At 46.8% G+C, this 20,786-nt stretch overlaps 1 protein-coding gene across 3 annotated transcripts in view; it reads right to left on the bottom strand.

Annotated features, from left to right (window-relative positions):
• The window catches only part of LOC144107023 (uncharacterized), a 204,923-nt gene that overhangs the window by 125,531 nt on the left and 58,606 nt on the right, over positions 1 to 20,786 (bottom strand). For all 3 annotated transcript variants that reach the window (XM_077640005.1, XM_077640007.1, XM_077640006.1), the window contains exon 4: positions 16,255 to 16,364. In XM_077640005.1, the coding sequence (XP_077496131.1) occupies positions 16,255 to 16,364 (110 nt within the window). The remainder of the gene's footprint in view (positions 1 to 16,254; positions 16,365 to 20,786) is intronic.

Genomic DNA, 20,786 nt, shown 5'->3' with positions numbered 1-20,786 from the left:
TTACTGACGCAACAAAATTAGTGCGTGAAAGTTTCTCAGGTTGCCATCTCTGTCGGACTACGCGCTATGTGCACTTCTCAAGACACGAAATAGCATGAGTTCCTGCAGCAGGTTACGCCAGGGGTAGCACGGATTATACAGCATGTTTGTTTTTCAGGCCACACATCCTTTTAACGGTTTTGGCTGGGTTTCTTCGGAATCGAGTTTGCTTTCTCGCCAAAGGTGCCCTCGTGCAAAAAAATATTCGTTACCATCAAACCCCTCTTTTTTATCTTGCAATGTGCCATGTTCGCCATGTTTTCTTTGTGGTTGTCTTCGTCCATAGCGGAATCCTCATGAATGAGTTGCTGGCCTTTCTCGCATGGTGTTCCTGAAGTCAGCCCTCTCTGCACTTTGGTTTCAATTCGTTCGGTATTTAAGGGGCGCCCACTTCAAGTAAGCGTTATTATTGAAGGAAGAGAGCAGTCACTGAAACATAGCAAAACATTAGGTAAGGCTTTCAATTTTTAATTTGTAGTGTTGGTGTTGGGAGTGTAGATCCCGGCGGAGAACGGGAGCAGCGGCGAAAACAGTCCGAGGGCGACCAGGTGGGACACAGACATTCGGAGCGATGGCGATACGGGTGAGGCGCAGGATTATATTCTTGTTTGTCGTGAGGCATCGGCTTTGTGCATGTCATCTTCTTCTTTACAATCACCCCTGGGGAGAAGAGGCGCCATCCTGGCGACTTACGGAGACTGTAAGATGGCGGGGTTGTAGCAGGTTTGAGACGCTGGATGAACTGTCTCGCGGCCGCGGATGCGGAGATCGGGAGACGGCAAGAGGGGCTCGACAACGAAATTAAGAGATGTGCGCTCCAGGACGTGGCATAAGGCCGTGATACTTGGCGAGGAATTTCGAGGACAGTCCAGGAGTACTGGTCGGTATCCACAGCCACACTAGCGGGCCAGGAGAGAATTGCGGTGGGATGTGAGCGCTGTCGTGGCGGAATGTCTGGCGATACTTGGGTGCAAGTCGTGAGTGACCGGGCGATCTGGCGACAATCATTTGCGTGTTGCGCGGCTTCGGAAACGGGGGTGTATTCGGAGGCGTCAGGTTGGTAAGGCAGAATGGTGTCTATGGTAGCAGATGGATGACGGCCGTAAAGAAGAAAGAAGGGAGAGAAGCCAGTAGTTGGCTGCTGGGCGGTGTTGTAGGCGAAAGTCACGTAAAGGAGGAGGAGATCCCAATTCGAGTGGTTGGATGCGACGTAAATAGAGAGCATGTCCCCGAGGGTGCGATTAAATCGCTCGGTGAGGCCGTTGGTCTGCGGATGATAGGCAGAGGTGGTACGATGGATTATGTTGCACTGGCGGAACAGGGCGATGACGACATCGGACGAAAAGGCGCGTCCACGGTCGCTAAGCAGTTCACGAGGTGCACCGTGACGAAGGACGAAACGTTGCAAAAGGAAGGAGGCAACGTCTGTCGCTGTGGCAGACGGAAGAGCGGCGGTTTCGGCATATCTCGTGAGATGATCAACCGCAACGATAGCCCAACGGTTGCCGGCCGCAGTGTACGGAAGCGGGCCGTAGAAATCAAATTCCGATACGGTCGAAAGGGCGTGGTGGGCAAGGGAGTGGTTGCAACTCTCCAGCAGCACGATGAGGAGATGGCTTGCGACGTTGACAGGCGAGACAGGCGCGTACGTATTTAAGTACGAAGGTGTACATGCCGCGCCAGTAATAGCGCAGCCGGATGCGGGTGTATGTCTTGAAAACTCCCGCGTGACCGGATTGTGGGTCAGCGTGGAAATAGGCGCATATGTTCGTGCGCAGGTGGCGAGGAATAACGAGTAACCACTTGCGGCCGTCGGTGCTGTAGTTCCGGCAATGGAGGAGGTTATCTCGAATCACGAAGTGGGAAGCATGGCGGCGGAGAGCACGGGATGGAAAAGCAGCCGTGGCGTTGGAGAGAAAGTCGAGAAGAGAAGCGATCCAGGGGTCAGTACGTTGCGCTGAGGGCATGTCGCTGATGTGAAGGGACGACGGGGAGACGTCAGAGGTGGAAAGGCTGGCGATCTCGGCTGGAAGTGGGCAGCGGGACAGGACATCAGCGTCTTGATGCTTGCGGCCGGAACGATAGACCACGCGAATGTCATATTCTTGCAGACGAAGAGCCCACCTGGCAAGGCGGCCGGATGAGTCTTCGAAGGAGGGAAGCCAACAAAGCGCATGATGGTCCGTCACAACGTAAAAAGAGCGGCCATAGAGGTGCGGGCGGAATTTGGCAAGAGTCCACTCGATGGCCAAACATTCTTTTTCACTGACGGAGTAATTGGATTCAGTCTTCGTAAGTGTGCGGCTTGCATAGGCAACAACGTATTCATCGAAACCACAGATGCGCTGGGCGAGTATGGCGCCGAGGCCGACACCACTGGCGTCCGTGTGGTCCTCAGTAGGAGGGGTCAAGTCGAAATGGCTCAGTATGGGCGGCGGTGTGAGGAGGCGGCGCAAGGTACTGTAGGCATCATCGCATGCCGGAGGTCACAGCGATAAATCGGAACTGGCGGACAGTTGTGTTAAAGGCTCAGCAATGGGAGCAAAGTTGCGAATAAGAACAGGCGAAGTAAGAGCGCTGACCTAAAAAGCTGAGAAGCTCTTTGATAGAAGTAGGTTTGGAAAAGGCAGCGAGAGCGCGAAGTTTGGCTGGGTCGGGACAAACGCCTTCCTTGGAGAAAACGCGGCCTAAAATGGTCAGTTGACGCGCAGCACAACGGCAATTCATCAAGTTTAGCTGCAGGCAGGAGTCAGAAAGGCAGGTCAAAACGTGCTTCAGGCGGGATGGATGGGTTTCAAAGTCGGAGGAAAAGACGACAATGCCTTCGAGGTAGCATCTTCCGCTTGAGTCCACGCAAAATGGTGTTCATTATCTTTTCGAAGGTTGCAGGGGCATTAAAAAGGCCGCATGGCATCACAGTAAATTCATGCAATCCTTCGGGGGTCACGAAAGCTGTTTTCGGGCAATTGGGCGCTTCCATGGGTACCTGCTAGAACCCAGAACGTAAATCGAGGGACGAAAAGAGCTCCGCCCTTTTTAGGCAGTCTAGAGCGTTGTCTTTGCGTGGGAGAGGATAGACATCGCGCGTAATCTTAAGGCGGCGGTAATCGTCACGGAAGCGTACGGAGCCATCTTTATTTTTCACAAGGACAACAAGCGATGCCCAAGGGCTGCTTCAGGGTTGAATGATGCTGTTTTGAAGCATTTGGTCGACTTGCTCTGCAATAGTCTGGCGCTCTGTTAGAGACACACGATAGGGGTGCCGCCGCAGCGGCACGTGGGCGCCAGTGTCGATGCGATGGGTGACGGTAGAAGTTCGGCCTAAGGCACTTCGGTGAGCGTCGAGAGAGAGAGGAGTTGATGAAGGAGGGTGAGAAGCTGTGTTCTTAGCGGTCAAGGGAGATCGGCGTAGAAGAAGCGCAAGAACAGTTCGGTAGAAGAGGCATCTGATGTAGAGGCGGTGGAGGGGGGGGGGGGGGGGGGGGCTGAGCGCGTTCGCGTTCATGGTGAGGTGCGGTGTATCACAGGTCTCCTCGAGGATGAGCAGAGAAGCGATCGGCTCTACACTGCCGAGGCATTCACCAAGGCGCAGAGCGCTAGGGCAGGAAAACGGTTTAGAGACCGAAAGTATCGAGAGGCCAGCGGACACAGTCAGTGCGGCGTATGGCAGAGGGAGACACTTGCGGTGGAGAAAAGTATAGCCGGTTGCAAAGAGAACAGGGTCGTCACCGATAAAGTCGCAAGACTGGTGAACAAGAACTGAAGAGCACGGGGGAATGTCTATGTCTTCGGTGGTGAGGGCTCCAACACAGGCAACAGAAGGAATAGCGTCAAGTAAATGATTGGGCAGAGAAGGAAACCCGACTTCCGCTCGAGCACAATTGATGACTGCTTCATGGCGGCAAGGAAAATACCAGCCCATAATAACAGGATGGGAACAGGAAGGCAACACGACGAATTCTATCATATAGAGAGGATCCTGAATCACAACTCGTGCAGTACACCTTGCGAACGGCTTGATGCGCTCAGCGCTGGCCGTACGCAGCGACAGTCCAGCATTCGGCGTCTTTACCTTCTTCGACTAACAAAAAAAAATTTTTCGTCTATAAGAGAATTTGCAGCACCGGTATCCTCAAGGGCCAGGACAAAAATGCCGTCAACCGAAAATTAGATCTGATTAGCAGGGGATATGCGAGGCCCTGAAAAGTTCGACGGGGACGCAGTACTCGCCTCAGGAACTGCGGCACCTAGTTTTCGTCCCGAGTGGTACTGGGGCGACGTAGCATAAGAGAAACGGAGCGACGCCTCGGCGAAGGTGAACGGTGTCGAGAAAGGACCGAACGGTAAGGAGAAAAACGACCACTGGACGGTGGCTCAGCAGACCCGCAGTACTGACTCGGGGGAGGCCAGTACGCGCGAGCTTGAGGAGGTGGCGCGTAGTCTGGGAAACGACGACGACAAAGCCGGGCCACATGAGCAGGCAAGCCGCAATTGTAGCAGATGGGCCGGTTTTCGAGGGTGCGCCAGGGATTGCTGACTGGCGGAGTCGGCCAAATAGGAGCCGCCGCTCGTGCAGGTATTGGAGGCAAAGGACAGGTAGGCGGTCGAGGTCTGGCGACGACGTCCGCGTGTGTCAGCGGAGCGGCGATAGGGGGTGGTGGTTGGGCGACGACGTCGGCGTATGTAAGTGGAGCGGTGACAGGTGGTGGCTGATGGGCGGGTGAAAGAGCCTCGGAAACCTCTTCTTGGATGGCATGTTGAAGAGCCGGAGCCAAATATGGAGCTCGCTCTGTAGGGCTCGGCAGAAGAGACAGTTGACGTGCCACTTCTTCCTGAACAAAGTCTTTGATCTGTTTTAGCAAGGTTGTGTCAGATGCTGGCGTCAGCCCAGCAAGCGACTCAGCCTGTCGGGGGTGGACGAGTGAGAAGCCTCTGCTTCCGTAGCTTCTCGAAGCTTTGGCTGAGGGTGACGACTTCAGAAACGGTGCGCAAGTCGCGCGCTAACAGCATCTGAAAGACGTAGTCGTCAACGCCCTTCAAAATGAGTTTAATATTCTCAGCTTCCGACATGTTGAGGTTGACACGCTTGCATAGGTCAAGGACATCTTCGATGTAACTGGTGAAGCTTTCGCCGACCTGTTGAGACCGTTCGCGCAAGCGTTGTTTAGCACGGAGTTTGAGGGCAGCAGGACGACCGAACACTTCGGGGAAGGTTGTCTTGAAAGCAGACAAAGTTCGGTGGTCCACCTCGTAGTCCCGATACTAAAGGTTAGCCACGCTGGTGAGATAAAAAAAATACGTTATTTAGTTTTCTCGCATCGTCTCATTCGTAGTAAAGGCTCACCTGCTCGTAAGACGTGAGCCAATCTTCGACGGTCTGCTCATCAGTCCCGCTGAAGATTGCCGGGTCCCGTTGGCGAAGGGAACCGGCGCAGGTAACAGCTGGGCCCACTTGCACGGCTTGATGTTGAACGTCGTTAGGCATCACAGGTGGCGGGAGAGTACGGTGGCGCAATTCCAGGGCTGTTACCCGGCTCCTCCAACAAATGTAAGGCGGGGGTTTATTTAAAAGAGCTGGGAGGAAGGGAGCAGCGGCGAGAACAATCCGAGGGCAACCAGGTCGGGCACAGACATTCGGAGGGATGGCGATACGGGTGAGGAGCAGCATCATCTTCTTGGTCGTGAGGTATGCGCTTTGTCCGTGTCATCTCCTTCTTTACAACTTATTATTATTTATTTTTACATACTGCAGCCCCTATTGGGGCTATTCCAGGAATGGGTTTAACAATATGTGCAAAAACGGCAATGTGCAACACGTACACAAAAAAAGATTACATCTAACATATTTGAATACATAGCGCGATCAATGCTATAGGCTGTAATTAATAAATTGAAGCAATGCACAGTGAGCACAGCACAAATAAAACATCATGTGGCACCGATATCTGTTATAATTAAGCTTAATTGAAGAAACGGTGTTATGCCAGGAATTAAGTTGCAATGTTGAATAGTACGAGGAAAAAAATTGTGTGAAAATATTAGTATGGGCAAAGTATGGCTTAACATTAAGGCTGTGATGACTCCTGGTTGATCGGAGAATATCAGGTGCAAGATAGACATTAGGTGTGACGTGATACAGTGAATTGACGATGAAGTGCAAGAACTTTAGTGAATCCACCTGACGGCGCACGGACAAGGAGGTTAGATTCAAATCGGACAAATCACAAGAAGGTGAAAAATTGCGATCATATCGACGATATATGAACCAGATTTTCCTTTGGATTCTGTCGATTCGATCAATTTCACACTGTTTATGAGGATTCCACACGGGAGTTGAGTATTCAATTGCGGGACGAATTAAGGATTTGCACAATAATAGCTTAGTTTCCTTTGGTACAATAGTAAACGTTCTCCTCGAAAACCCAAGTGTTTTTAGTTATTTAGTACAAATGAAATAATATGCTTCGCCCAGGGCATGTTAGCGGTGAATATGACGCCGAGATACTCGTATTCGAAAGTCCTGTGCAATGGTGAATTGTTGAAGTCATAACTAAACAGTGAAGGGGACGTGCAGTTCGTGAAAGATGTCACTACAGTTTTAGTAAATTTTATTTTCGTTTGCCATGTATTACACCAGGTGCAAGAACTAGTAAATGAGGCGTTTAGTTGCAAGTGATCATCGGGAGTGTTAATCATCGTGCACACTACGGCCCGAAGAGTTAGTGCACTTCAATTTGAAGCGAAATGCTCGTCACTGTATTTCTCGTCACCAGGTTATTCTGAAAAATTTCGGTGCAGGTTGCCTTTAATAGATAGCGTCTCATGTTTGCGTGTCCGCCAACAGCGGTTGTTTGTTCTTAACGCAAGCTAAAACCTTAGGCGACTTCTCTTAATAATTTGCGCAATCGCCTCTCTCGCGAAACATTGTTTGAAATTTATTTCCGATATTCGAGGCAAACTCCTCCGGCACAGAATAGGTTCCTTTTATGCACACTCACCAGTGACCGGGAGACAGTGCTGCAAGCACGAACTACACTCGCCGCATCCAAGCAGGAAAAAGGCCCCTATGCTTTTTTCCGCAGAGTAGATCTAGCCTGTACAGATAGATAATTAATGGTCTTCAAACAGGCTTTATTCGTAAGAGATATTGTGCAAAGGCCGCGTAGAGCAGGCAAGGACAGGTGCGGGTGCAGAACAGTTGGCGCTCTTGTCTCGCGGCGTATGTCCGCTCCAACGCTTCCGCTGCCGATAATCATCCTGTTTACAGCCTTCCTTTTGCATCCGACTGGTGACAAGTGTCACCTAACCATTAATTCCTATGCTCAAAATATTTCGATTAACTGAGGACTTGCTTGCCGAGTCTAAACTACTCTCTTGACATTGTCTGGCAAATCTCTAGTTCATAATTGTTCATACTTTTTGAAAACTGAATATCCTGGCTATTCCAAAATCGTAGTGCTTCGTGGATTCCTGCGGCGACAGGGCCCTTTACTGGACAAAATATATTCTATCGTTTCCTTGTATAGCATGTAGCAACAGCAAACGTCATCGTGGTGACAATTTTTTGCCGGTAACACTTCCTTCGCAAGCACCCAGACCTAGCTGAGAAAAGTAAACCGCTGTCTTTGGAAATGGAGAAATGTTTTTTCTTTTAGTCTTAGATTTAGCCGTGATAAAGCGCTCCAATACCGGCTTCTCCAGCATTTTATTTTGCAAGCGAATATTTATTTTCGGTGGTTAGTCCTTTGTTTTAATGTAGTCTTACATTTGGTTTCTCCCCTTTAACATTTTCATTAGCAAGCCATTAGCAAGTGTAGCCCAATCTCACGTAACTAGCAGACACTACAGTCCTCTTTGTTTAAAAAAAAAACGAAAACACGGTATTTTCAAAGAACAGTACTGTCAACGCACTATAAGTCTTGTTTTTGGACTGTGGGTTGGCCTGCCAAACAATGATATCCGGGTTTCTCCACCTATAGGGAACTGGCCGATTGCCAAGAAGTGAGTGTTGAGGTGATGTCACACGAGGCTGGAGGGAAGACGGTGCTGTGGGACCATACCCTCTTGGTCGCTCCGATTCCACGTAACATGGACAAGATCTCGCACGAAGGTAGACGACTAGCGCGGACTGGCGCGCCTGAGTGGCAATATGGATCTAAAAAGGTCGTCTACTACGTATGCATCACAGGGTCATCGCCCGTAGGATTCTATACGGCCGCCGTAGTCCATGAATGTCGATGGGCTATCATTTCGGGCCCCAAATTCAACGCGAGCGGAGGAATTCGCAATACCGGTCGCTGCCACGGATCCAAAATCGAGAACAGTTATAAAAGACACTCGCCGGGCTTGTGAACACTATCTATAAGAAGAAATATCACCTCTTGCCTCCCAAATTCTGAGACGGGCTGCTGCCGATCCAAATCAGTCATAATCTGGGCTCCTGGCAATCAGGCTCTACGAGGCAATGAGGTCGCTGATGCGGCCGCCCGAGCTCTTACACACCGGGCTCCTCATCCTACTTCTTCTGGCTGAAAAAACTCATCAACCGCTTTTGCGGTTCCGCGAAATTTTAATTCATTAGTGTGATAGCCACCGCCTTTACCCGGCCCTGCCAAGGGGCTGAGTAAGGAGGAGTCAACTCTGGAGCGCCTGCAGACAGGAACTCTTCTCTGTCCTGTGGTAGTGAACCACGTTGATCCTAACATAGATGGGCGTTGCCCGCACTGTGGAGAGACCTGCGATATCTTTCACATGGTGGGGACATTTACTCAGAATCCTCACCTTCCCCCTTCCCCTACCCCTACCAAAGAGGCATGGGAGACCGCCCTCCTCAACTGCTCCGCAATGCTGTCCCAAAGGGCTCTGGTAAAGTGGGTGCGAGACAGGGCCTCGTCGTGCGGTGTCCTGGACTGAGGATACATTCCATGTAGCGGGGTCTTCTGACTCCCAAACTCTCTTTTTGAACATCAAAGGGATTTTCACCACCACCACCGCCTGAATTTTCTGTGCAGCGATGTAAAGTGCTGTCGCAGAAGCAGTAATGTTCAAACTGCTGGAAAAATCTGGGCCATGGAATCAGGCTGTCGTACCAGAACGTACCAGCGGTGAAGATCGTTGAAAGCGTGCGGCGCAGAGGCACATGTTTGTAATGGCGTTTGCGTCCAGTGAAAAGCTGCACGTCGCAAATAATGTCGACGCCAGAAGCGGTATAACGTACAGGGCGTGGGTAAAAGGCTCACAAACGTAATGAGTAAAGTGCTTGAAAGTCTTCATCCTGCTGTTGATAATGCGCCAGATCTTGCAGGATAAATGAAAAGGCTTGCAAGATAGATACACAGCTGAAAGTGTTGGAGGGAATGCTACGAACACCCTTGGTGTACCGGATGTCAGTACAAAACTCCGCATGAAGGTGAAATGTCGAATTGTCGTGGGTGAGTGCATGGTCTTCGCTGAAAAGGAGACGCTCGTGAGTGGTTCGTGGTCCATGAAGATCACAAAATTTCGGCCAGCCAAGAGAAAACAGACGTGTTTCACGGCGAGGTACGCCGCGAGCAGCTCACGGTAGAAAGCACTGTACTGCTTCTCTGAAGATGAGAGCTTGTTCGAGAAACAACCGAGCGGACACAGAGGGCACGACACCTGGCTTAGCGACAACATGCCTAAGCGGACCTTACTGCTGTTTCTGGTTTTGCCATGGATTTTCGTCAACGCTTCATCGATCTGCAGTCCGGACGAGGCACCGCTTTTCTTCACGCCTTATCAAGACTTTGGGATTGATGGCATCCGGCTCGTGGATCGCCTTTCGTCGATGACGGTGACGTCATCAGTGGACCGGCTACAAGAGGAGCCAAGCAGTGAGGGAGGCTTCAGAGGGCACGGCACCTGGCGTAGCGACTACATGCATAAGCGGACATTACTGCTGTAGCAGGTTCGTTAGTTGGCTAATGCTACAACTTTAAGAAATGACAACCGCTTTTTGTTAGCCCTGTCTTGCCCTCGCAGTAACCTGAATTTTTTGGTTGACTCTTGGTTTATGGTGTTTACACTGTTGGTTTAAGGAGATGTTGAACAAAATCCTGGGCCAAAAACAGCTGAAATGTTGCAATTAATCATCGATAATCAGGCTTCATCAGATGCTAAAACAGATGCATTAAGATCTGAATTGGCCGAAATGAATGAGAAATGCGAAAAAATGACCGCTACACTTAACGTGATTGCAGAATTGAACAAGCGATTACAAACCCTAGTATCCCTTGTTCGTCATCAGGCGGATAAGTTAGTAGAGTATGAAAATAGAAGCCGATCCAATAATCTCTTAGTTTTGGTATCTATGAGGACAAGGATGTATCAGATAGCGACCTGAAACAAGCTGATATTGATAATGTATTTAAAGGAGCCATGGGAATACAAGTCAACACGATCGACAAAATTTATCGTATTGGCAACAAAAAAGACGGTAGTAATCAGCCGGTAATCAAGAAATTTTATGATTCGCGAGAAAAAGTCTGTGATGCAAAACTGCGGCAATCTGAAAGGCAGCTCGGTAAGCATAAGTAAAGACTACGCTAAAGAAACTGTAGAAGTACGAAAAAAAACTATGGCAATGCAGTGAAATGGAACGAGCACCGGCAGCAAGGTAAAACTGGTACATGACAAGCTTAAGATCAACAATCATATCTACGTCTGGGATCGTGAAAGGAATGAACGGTGTCTGTACCGTACTGAGCAAGATAAGGCTCTTCGATTCAAAAAGTGGGGAAGACCTGCTAGCCAGACATTGCTTCAGTTGCAAACTTCAGGCAAGGCTTCTGACACGGAAGGCGATTCTTCGCGGTCATAGCTCAGAATTATACTTGTAAAAGCCCGCAGTATAGCAAATAAAGTAACTGATTTAGAGTAGCTACTAATTCCTCAGAATCCTGATGTATTGATGTTGACTGAGACATGGTTACATAGTGCAATTAGTGACAGTAGTATTTTTCCTTCTGACTGCAAGGTGTTTAGAGACGACAGGGATTCCAGAGGTGGTGGCGTTGCTATTGTTATGAAAAGCACTATAAACGCCGTCGCTCTTGATTGAAGTCTCCCAGAAAGAGTTTTGTGCAAGATCAGGTGTGCAAACATGTGGTATATATTAGAGACTGTGTACAGACCATCAGCCACTCCACCAGAATTTTCGGATGGCTTGAACGAATTTCTTAACTCCCATGTAAATAAAAACTCAAGACCAATAATGGCTGGTGACTTTAATTTGCCGTATATTAACTGGGAAAGTCTATCAGCGGGTAATGTGGAAATAAGGAGCGCCAATAAATTGATGTAGATAATGTTTTCACATAACCCTAAGCAAATAGATAAACACTTCACAAGAGTTACACCAAAGCGTCATTCATGTTGGAATTGGTTTTCATATCCGGTAGAATGCCAGGCTCTACTGTACAAGTTGAGAATGGTTTATCAGATCATAAGGTGGTTTGCTTGAATGTACCGCTGCACACAAGAATTTGTAAGCAACAATAGGTCGTGATGCGTGTTAAGGATTATGGCCGTGCGGATGACACATCCATTCTAGACGTTTTGGAAGAAAATTTTAATGAATTTGAAATAGCATCCAGCCGCGAAAGTGTAGAACTATGGGGCCGACTTAAAGGCATAATAAAGTACTGCATTGAACATTTTGTCCTCACACACATAAATAAGCCAAAGCAAAAAAATCCATATGTAACTAGGAACATCATACACCTTAAGCGTAAGATGAAAAGATTAAGAAAGAAAAAAGCAGGGCAACAGAACTTTAAATAACCAAACAAATGCTGAAATCTGCATTGGTGGAGTCGAAGAAAACGTTCTGGATTAAAACGCTTACAAACTTCCTCAAATGCTCGCCGCAAAAGTTTGGCGATATTTCACAGATAGAATGAATGCAATAGAAGAGATAGTGGATGGCGAGGTAGTAATGATGAAAAAAAAAGAGATATTGCAAACGTATTGAATAATTTCTTCCAATCGGTTTAGAGGATTGATGTGATAGTGACGGTGATCCGTTAGTCTGCGCAATAAAATACCCATTGTATGACCTACGCATTACAAGGAAGGGGTGTTGCAGCATTCGCTTGCGTTGGACGCAAAAAAATGTGTGGCCCAGATGAAATACTGACGACATTTCTTCAACGGTGCTCTGAATGAATGTCGTATTATTTGCAGTTTTTATTCGAAAAATCTGCGGGATCGTTCAGTACCTCAGGACTTGCGCGATGCCACCGTCATTCCGATATTTAATGGTGGCAATAGGTTATGCGTAAACAACTATAGACCAGACTCGATCACTTCTGTGTGCTGTAAAGTCCTAGGGCATGCAACAGGAAAACATACTGTGTATCTTCTAGAAAAAAAAAACGATTTATCATGCCCACTTCAGCACGGTTTACGATCTGGCCTTTCGACATTGACACAGTTAATCGAAACTGTACATGACATTTGTAAAGCTACAGAAGAATGCCAACAGATAGATGTTGTATGTATAGACTTTGCGAAGACATTTGATAAAGTTGCACATCATAAACTACTTTCCAAATTGAGGAGCCTAGGAGTTAGCGAAAATATAATATTGTGGATCCTGGCATATTTATTAAATCATTATCAAAGGGTCAAAATCGTGAAAAGTGAATCGAGGAAGTGTGAAGTTGTGTCTGGAGTGCCTCAGGGGTCTGTTTTAGGCCCGCTATTGTTTTTATTTTATATTAATGATGCTCTTTCTGATGTTGATCCGCCTGTAAAAACTAAACTATTCGCCGATGATTGTTCAATTTACACGTATGTAGCCTGCGCTGAAGATCAGATTAAACTGTATATATGCTAGCAGTCATTAAACTCGTGGTGCCAAAGATGGGGCATGGTAACTAACTACAAAAAATCTACATACACTCACGTAATTAACAAACAGAAACTTGTCAGATTTGAATATGATATAGGAGAAAATTCCTTGACAGAGGTACAGAGTTTCCGACACTTTGAGGTGATAGTGACGCATAATCTAGACTGGCGTATTCATATTTAGAATATCTGTTCGAAAGCTTACCAAAAGCTCTGCTTTCTTAGGAGAAAGCTTCCAAATGTGGCTAAAGAAACTAAATTGGTCAATGATGCAGCAGTTAGAAGCAGAAATTAGAACAATAAAACATCGACTAAAAATTTTTTTTTTTCCAGATAATGCAAGGGGCATTAAAAATAAATGAAGATTATGTCACGGAACCTCTAAAACGTGGTTTTAGAAAAAACCACAGGAGAGTACTACGACCTATTAACACACGTACGGATGTATACCGGTATTCCTTTTTTCTTGAGGTAATTGAACTGTGGAAAAAACTGCCAAGTGATGTCATGGAGACGGCGAACGTGCAACAATTTGAGCTAGGTGTCGATATGTTTTTGAGAAACGGTGTGAAAATTTCGAATTCTGATTCATGATTGCTTATTAAGCGCTTATGAAATGTATTTGTTTTTGTTTTCTCTCCACAACGACCCTCATTGGAGGGTTAAAAGTATGACTAAATAACAAATAAATAAATTCCTCGTTAAGAAATTGCTGCAGAACCCCGCCAACGGTGGAGCCTGAAGCATCTACCATGCTGTTTCAGGGTACGTCGTGCGCCGGGTTAACTAGAAGGCTGGCAGAGGCGAGACGCTCCTTGACAGCAAGGCAAGCAGCATTTGCAGTCCTGCTCCATTGGGTTTTCCAACCGAAGTAAACTTTCGAGTGGGCGCAGAAACTGTAGCCCATCTAGGAATGAAACTCATGTAGTAGTTGACGAGGCCGAGGAAACGCCGGAGCGTACGTATTGAGTCCAGGCGGGAGAAGTCAGCGACTGCCTTGACCTTGTCTAGAAGGTATTGTATCCTCGTAAATTCGGAAATATTGAAAGGCTTGACAATTGCAGTCTTGTATACGTCGTAAAGAACAAACGGAATCTGAAAGTACTCTTCCTGAATGCAAAGTTTTGAAAATAGGACGCAGCCACGGAGGTTCCTGGTAAAGTCCTGGATGTTCGGCAAAGGGTAACGATTAGGATGATGGCCAAACTGAAGGCGCGCTAGTCCTCGCAGGGACGCCAATAGCCTGAATTCTTAGGGACCATTAGGGAACAGCTGGAGGATGGCCGGGCGATGGCAATCTCTACCACGTGTTCGAACTCTTGGCGGGCAGTGAGAAGCTTTTCAGGAGCGAGGCGACGAGCTGTGGCGTGAGTTGATTGACCACTGGCAAAAATGAAGTGCACGACATAGTGCTTGACAGATTTTGTCCAGTCGGGTACGACTGTCTCAACAGATGCCCGTAAGGCAAATAGAGGGTACGGTGGATTGTAAAAGCGAAGGGGAAACGTGGCGAAGAAGTTGCGATGGTCGCCGTGCGCCAAGCTGTGACGCGGAAAGGGTGTGCTGCAGCCGCTTGCGGTCGGATGGCAAAGTGCGTTGTAGAATGGCAGCCTTCAAATGGTCATACGGATACGCTGCTGGGGTGCTTGTCAGGATGTCACGGACCTCGAGTGCGACCTCTGCGGGCAGCGAGTCTTGAAGGTGGGCGAATCGCAATTGGTGGGAAGTACTGTTCGCCAGGCGGAAATGGGCTTTGGCGTGTAAGAAGCATAAGTTAGGATGCTGTGCCCAGAATGGCGGAAGACGAATGGTGAAGGCGCCAACGGAGAGGAAGAGGGGCGTCGGAGCCTGGGAAACGTCATGGGGCTCAGCTTTGCTGTCCATGTTCCAGGTCACCAGTGTCGAAGAAGATGCTGATCCCACAAGAGCCGTAGGCAAATAGTTCTTGTCGTTACCCTCACAACAACATTAACTATTTGCCTACGGCTCTTCAGGCAAATAGGTTTATACCAGCCGCTGCGCGTCTCTTCTTTCTCTTCGTTACCTCATAGCGCGAGGCGTTAGCGGCCCGCCACATTCCAATAACAATAAAAAAACCATTGCTCCCCTGCAGTAGGTATAGAAAATTTGATGTGGCTCTGTACTGCGCCGCCGTCGAATTGGCCCTAACTTTAGATATGAAATGTGTGGTGCACTTCAACGCTAGTATTACAGTCGCTACTTTTCCTAATTTAAATTAAGTACATGCCCACTAACATAACCGCATGTATCAGTTTTGACGCTGATAATAGCTTCATATGCAGCAATAAATGCACGCTGGCGGATGCTCCTCGGCTACAGATTGCATCACGTAGAACGCATGGTGCTACAAATGTAAGTGAACCTAAGTTTTTGAAAATAGAAAGATATCCGGTTCAGTAAAAACACGCAAAAGCGGAGGCAATGTGTCACCTCGGTGAAGGGAATGCAATCCTGGCTTATAACGTTAAATACCATAAAATTATTTTTTCTTTGAGATTTACATAAAACAAAAATGGAATATGCAACTATTGAACCTGGGCGAGGACTTAATTTCACCAATTGAAATTTCAAGACTTGCCCTCGACAGAATAAAGAAACTAATGTTCGTTATATTCTACAGCATGAATACGCATTTGGGATCATAATTCCATTACAGTGGTAAAAAATTTATAATCTATCCAAATTAGGGCAGCACGTTTTGTTGCTGACTCTTAAAGGTACAAAGACAGCGTGACTGCAGATAAGGTCTTGAAACACGCCACTCCTTATCTAAATAGACATTACTGAAGCAAATAGCGCAGGGAAACGTTTTTGTTTATTGGAGTCTGCAGCTGAAGCTGCATACCTTTTTATCCGTCAGAAACGACCACACTTACGAAGTACATAAAATAGCTTGCCACACATCTATATACCAACTGTCGGTTTTTCTGCGGCCATTAAACCAATGTAACCGGCTACCAAAATGAAATTGAAGCTCGTGAAGGAGCTTGACCACTGAGGATTGCGGCTTTTATAAGTTACCATGGTGCCAAAGGCCCGCAATTACTGGGTTTAAAACGTTCCAGATAGCCATGTTATGTCAATCGTAGGCTCTTTATGTGCTCTTTCTAGTCAGAGTGGAAGAACCACTTAAGCCGCTTTCGTATACCATTGCCACCCAGTTCTGTTCTTTCACTTAAAACAGCAGTTCAGCCACTTGAATCTCCTGACTGCGAAAGACGTTGACCTTTTTTTCTCCCGAATATCATTAGCGCTAAAACATAACAGAGGATCTGCAAAGCCAGCTTAACAAGCACTTAGGCTCAATATCTTCGAACTTACCATCCATATTGGCCCATTGGCCGCCGCTGGTACAGGAACACGTGGACAGATAGGCCGCCTTGCACTTTGCAAGGCAGATTTCTTTCCCAATTCGTGAACTTTAAAGGATTCTGTGGAAAAGAGAACGCCGTGCTGAGGAGCTACCAGAGGCGAGTTCTGCGCATTGTTTTTTTCGTGGTAATCTTTTATAGCGACATGACACGATGGTCACGTGAATTGAATGACAGTGAAACTGATGTGACAAGACTTTAGCACTGAAATCCCCGCACTGCGCTGTGCATACACTAGCATTCCTTACACATGGTTACAGTAGGCGACAGCTCTACATTCATTGCATTCATTACACAATGGCCTCAGTAGATTGCGTTGCTCACAAAACATGCATTTCGTGCTATTCGAATGCTGCCATTCATGCAAGTGCGGGTGTACGGTTCCCCTGGAAGGCTACTAATGTATAGAAACAGTAAGTAGTTTTTGAAAGTTCGATGTCCACGCGATTTGTTGGTGTTATAGAGCACGATAAAAAGTACGCGACGTCAGGCCAATTATAAAAATCTTAAGTACCTCGGTAAACCTTGAGCCACAAGGCTCTAATTCTGAAAAGCACTGTTAAATCATTAGAATACTATGCTCCCAACTAGCTCAAGTGCACAGCTCTGCACATCCCTTTATTTAAATAATACTGAAATGCATATTACGACAGCTTTAACGTAGTTAGGCAATATTTTTAGATAAGATGTTTGTGAGGTATCTTAATTTCAGGAATTTAAATATCGATGAAAAATACTGATCCGCCATTACGTCTGCCTATAAATGAGCTTGATCAAAAAGAAAGCTTTCTAGGAATACTCTTAATATAATTATACATTTACGAGAGTTTGAAGTGCAGTAAATATCAGTGTATGGAGGGTCCTCAGTATTATGTTGCTGTTGGGCGATGATTTATGGCGATATGTTGCCAAAGACGTTGTGTGGAGCTGCAATGCGTTAGTTGTATTTTTTGTTTCTTTTTCATTGCTGTTCGCGCACATTTGGAAGAAGTGAAAGTGTGTTTATTTGACCATATGTAAATCATGCGCACTAGGTGAGGCTATGGCAGGGGTACAAAGCAGATTTCCTGACTTGGCCTAGATCCCGAATTACGAATAATGACACCGGCGCTTGAACGGAAAAACAAATTGAAAACAAAAACAGATTGAAATGAACACACATAGTAAAGTGAAAAGTTAAATTAAAGCGCAAGGGAAAGGAAAATGTAGTGGCAATCCAAAATTTTTGAACAGTGCAAATATTAAAAAAAAAACAGGAATTTTCACAACAGTAAAGGAGCTAAAATCTATGAAAAAGTTTATGAATTGAATACGCATATTACAACAGTTGAAAGACGCCATGAAATATATTTTTTGAGATTATAAACAGTAACAGCAGAACGATAATTTCTTTGTGCAATAGTAGCAATTTCTTTCATAGCGACAAACTGTACAGTAGGAAAGAGCATGTTCAGTTTTTCTTGAAGAAACGCACACTGCTACTTTCTGGAGCAGTTTCTACAACGTAGTACATACTACCAAGGGCGACAATTTGGCTTGCTATGCTTTGTTTCGCATAGTGTGTAGTTGATTTTGCTATTGATAGTAAACAACACCTCAATGATTGTTATATTCCTTTAGATATAATACTACGGAAGGTAACGAAATCCTGCTTGATATTATCGAAAACAACCAAATTCACGTTATAACAATGAAAAAGATTGCGGAGATGAAAAACATTGAAAAGAGTTGTTTCGTTCGCTGGCCTTGCGCAGAATACACGCAAAGCTCTTTTCTGAACTGGGAAGAATTTATGAAGATCGTCGGTTTTATCGCAGGTGCTCCACTTGAAATTGTAATATACAAGATTGAAAATATTTGTTTCTTTCGCCGGGCTTGGCCTCAATACTCGCAGAGCTCTTTTCTGAAACCGATAGTATTTCTGAAAATCGATTTTATAGCATGTGCCCACACGAGACAGCAATGTAACACTGGAATGAACCAGCTGAGGAAGAAGAATGCTTATACAATATATCGTGCAAATTGACCGTTTTTTTAATTCTTATGGTGTTCACATGATCTGTCCAGCCCAGATTACTGCAGACAGACACACCAAGAAAGCGGCAACATGCCCTTGAACAATTTTCAAGCTATTAAACTCTAAATTGATATGATGGCGTTACAGTTTATTTGAAAGCAGATTGAAAATAATTCTGTTCTTTACAAATTACTTTTATGGTGCGTAAGGTGTTATTTAGCCGCCTAAAAGTGCGTGCTCAGCTGATTTTAATATAGCGGTAATACAGAAGTCCGTCAATAATTGTTTAGGTCGTTTCTGCTGCCTCCTTGTTTCCGCAGGAAAACCTGTACACAACGCAGGTCGGGCGGCATCACGGCGGTGGTTGACACAATTCTTCCGCTCACCCTCCAGCTCTCCCACACGGCGCCCCATGGGGAAAGGTCGCGGTTCTCTGCTTAGCCACTGAAACATGCTATTTCGCAGTTTGTCGTTGAAGCTCACCAGCTCAAGCCGTAACTTGAGAGTGGGAAAGTGTGCAACGTGCACGTCGTACGTATGCAGCACATGTACTCACCCTCAACTTATGTCAGGTGCGTCAGGTATGGCCACAGGTGATCTGCAGCGGCTGCCATCTGGTTTTTGCTGGGTGCACAGAGCGGCGCTCTACAGAATCCAGAAATTTTTCTCGTGGCCACAAATGGCTATCCCACGGAGCACTTGCACCAAGTCCAAGACATGATCTTGACATCTTATGCAGTTTTTCCGAGCGCACTGAATGAGACAAACTGTAACATTGCGGTTCTGGCAGGGCGGGTTCACAGCGTTAAAGTGCAGATGCTCGTGTCGGCTTTGTTCCTTAAGACTTGGAGCGAAAGGTGGCGGCCATCTCGCTTCATGTCTCCGGTCAAAAATCAAAACGGACGGCCCGACGCTGAGTTCTTCCCGCTCTCCTCTTTACTGACTGTCGGGCTGCCTTCGCCATGTGTTCATAGCGCTTGTTGGAAAAGGATCCACGTTTTATGGAACAATACGAGCTCACTTTACGGGTGCGCGAGAGCAAGGCGGATGACGCCGACTTTGTGTTGTCCTTCCATGTCAAGTCTCTGTGTACCCGCGTCCGAGTGCTTTTGGCGGTAAATGTATGCCTGGTTGGCCTTCAGCTCAGGGAGAGAACACCGGCCGAGGCGCAGCACGGTTTTATGCTGCCGAAATTGTTCGTGTAAAGTACGTACTTCTTCGACCGTAACTCATTGTACACCAGGTTAACGGAACTGCAATGGGCACACCCGTTTCTGTCACGGCCTAGCACCTGACCATGGAGCCCATAGAAAACGGGCTGTGCTTTCTTTTCAAGCTAAAGCATTCTTGCAGTACATTGAACACGTTTTGTATCATTAAAATAGGCGCACTCACATTATTCACGGAGTACCTACAGAACATGGGAGAGGCCGCTAAGTTTGCAGAAGTAGGTTACTAACAGGCTCCCCTTTTTGGTAACATCCATGGGTCGAGATGGCCGCCAACATTCGTTGAAAGTGTTTAGAAAGGGCGCCCACGCAAACAGGTACCTGCATTTCAAATGTGTGAGTCTGGCCTTCCAGAAAGGTGCTGCTCCGGCTTCGTTCATTAAACGACCCATGAAAACTGCTCAAGACGTCACTAACTCACCTCGGACCTGATGCAACTGTGCCGTGAGTTAACGAGCTGTGACTGCCCCCAGAAATTTGGGGATTTTGTCGAGCGCCGCTCTGTACACCCTGCGAAACCTATTCGCAACCACTGCACACCATGTCTCGCCTTGGGTTTTGCACCTGGCGTAAGTGGAGCGCCGTTACATGTCCAGCCTACGAACGGTCTCCACGGTGTTTGCGTTCCCACCCTCGAGTTACGGAGCGAGATGAAGAAGTTCAAGGACAGACTGAGAAACGGTAAATTTCCAGACGTTGTGTACAAGATTTCCGCGATAGATGTGACCGTGTTTAAGCAGGCGTGCGCGGGAGATTTAAATCCGTGCGAAAGGACAGACGAAAGGCGTAGTAAACAATCCACCTGTTTCGAGCGCGCTTGCGGTGCACCCCGAGTCTGTACAAGATATATGCTGGTGAGAGGATTCCATCATCGGCAAAGAGCTGAACGAGCTTTCAGCCAATGCATCGGGCCTCTGCTGACACAAAGCACAAAAAATACATGGCCACGAAGGCAGTCTCTCGTCTACGTATGGAAGCTACCGCGGACAATTATTTAAACATACCTATTCGCTACTTCTCAAGCAATTTATTCAATGAGCAAAAAATATGTAGTGAGGACGAAACGTCAGTGTGTTTTGGTCCAAATAGTTGGTCAGCGCTTCGTTTATTTACTTTTGAAATCAACTTTTTATCCGACGAGACGAGATGTCGTGAAACCTTAATTTTCTTCATAAACAACCTTTCGCTTAAAGGTAACACCTGAGAATTGGTGGGGAAATTGCACACAGAATAAAT

This window comes from Amblyomma americanum, chromosome 10 (genome assembly GCF_052857255.1).
Source record: "Amblyomma americanum isolate KBUSLIRL-KWMA chromosome 10, ASM5285725v1, whole genome shotgun sequence".
Taxonomy (NCBI): Eukaryota; Metazoa; Arthropoda; class Arachnida; order Ixodida; family Ixodidae; genus Amblyomma; species Amblyomma americanum.
The sequence above is the reverse complement of the archived record's forward strand: the minus strand, read 5'-3'. Positions and strand labels throughout refer to the sequence as shown.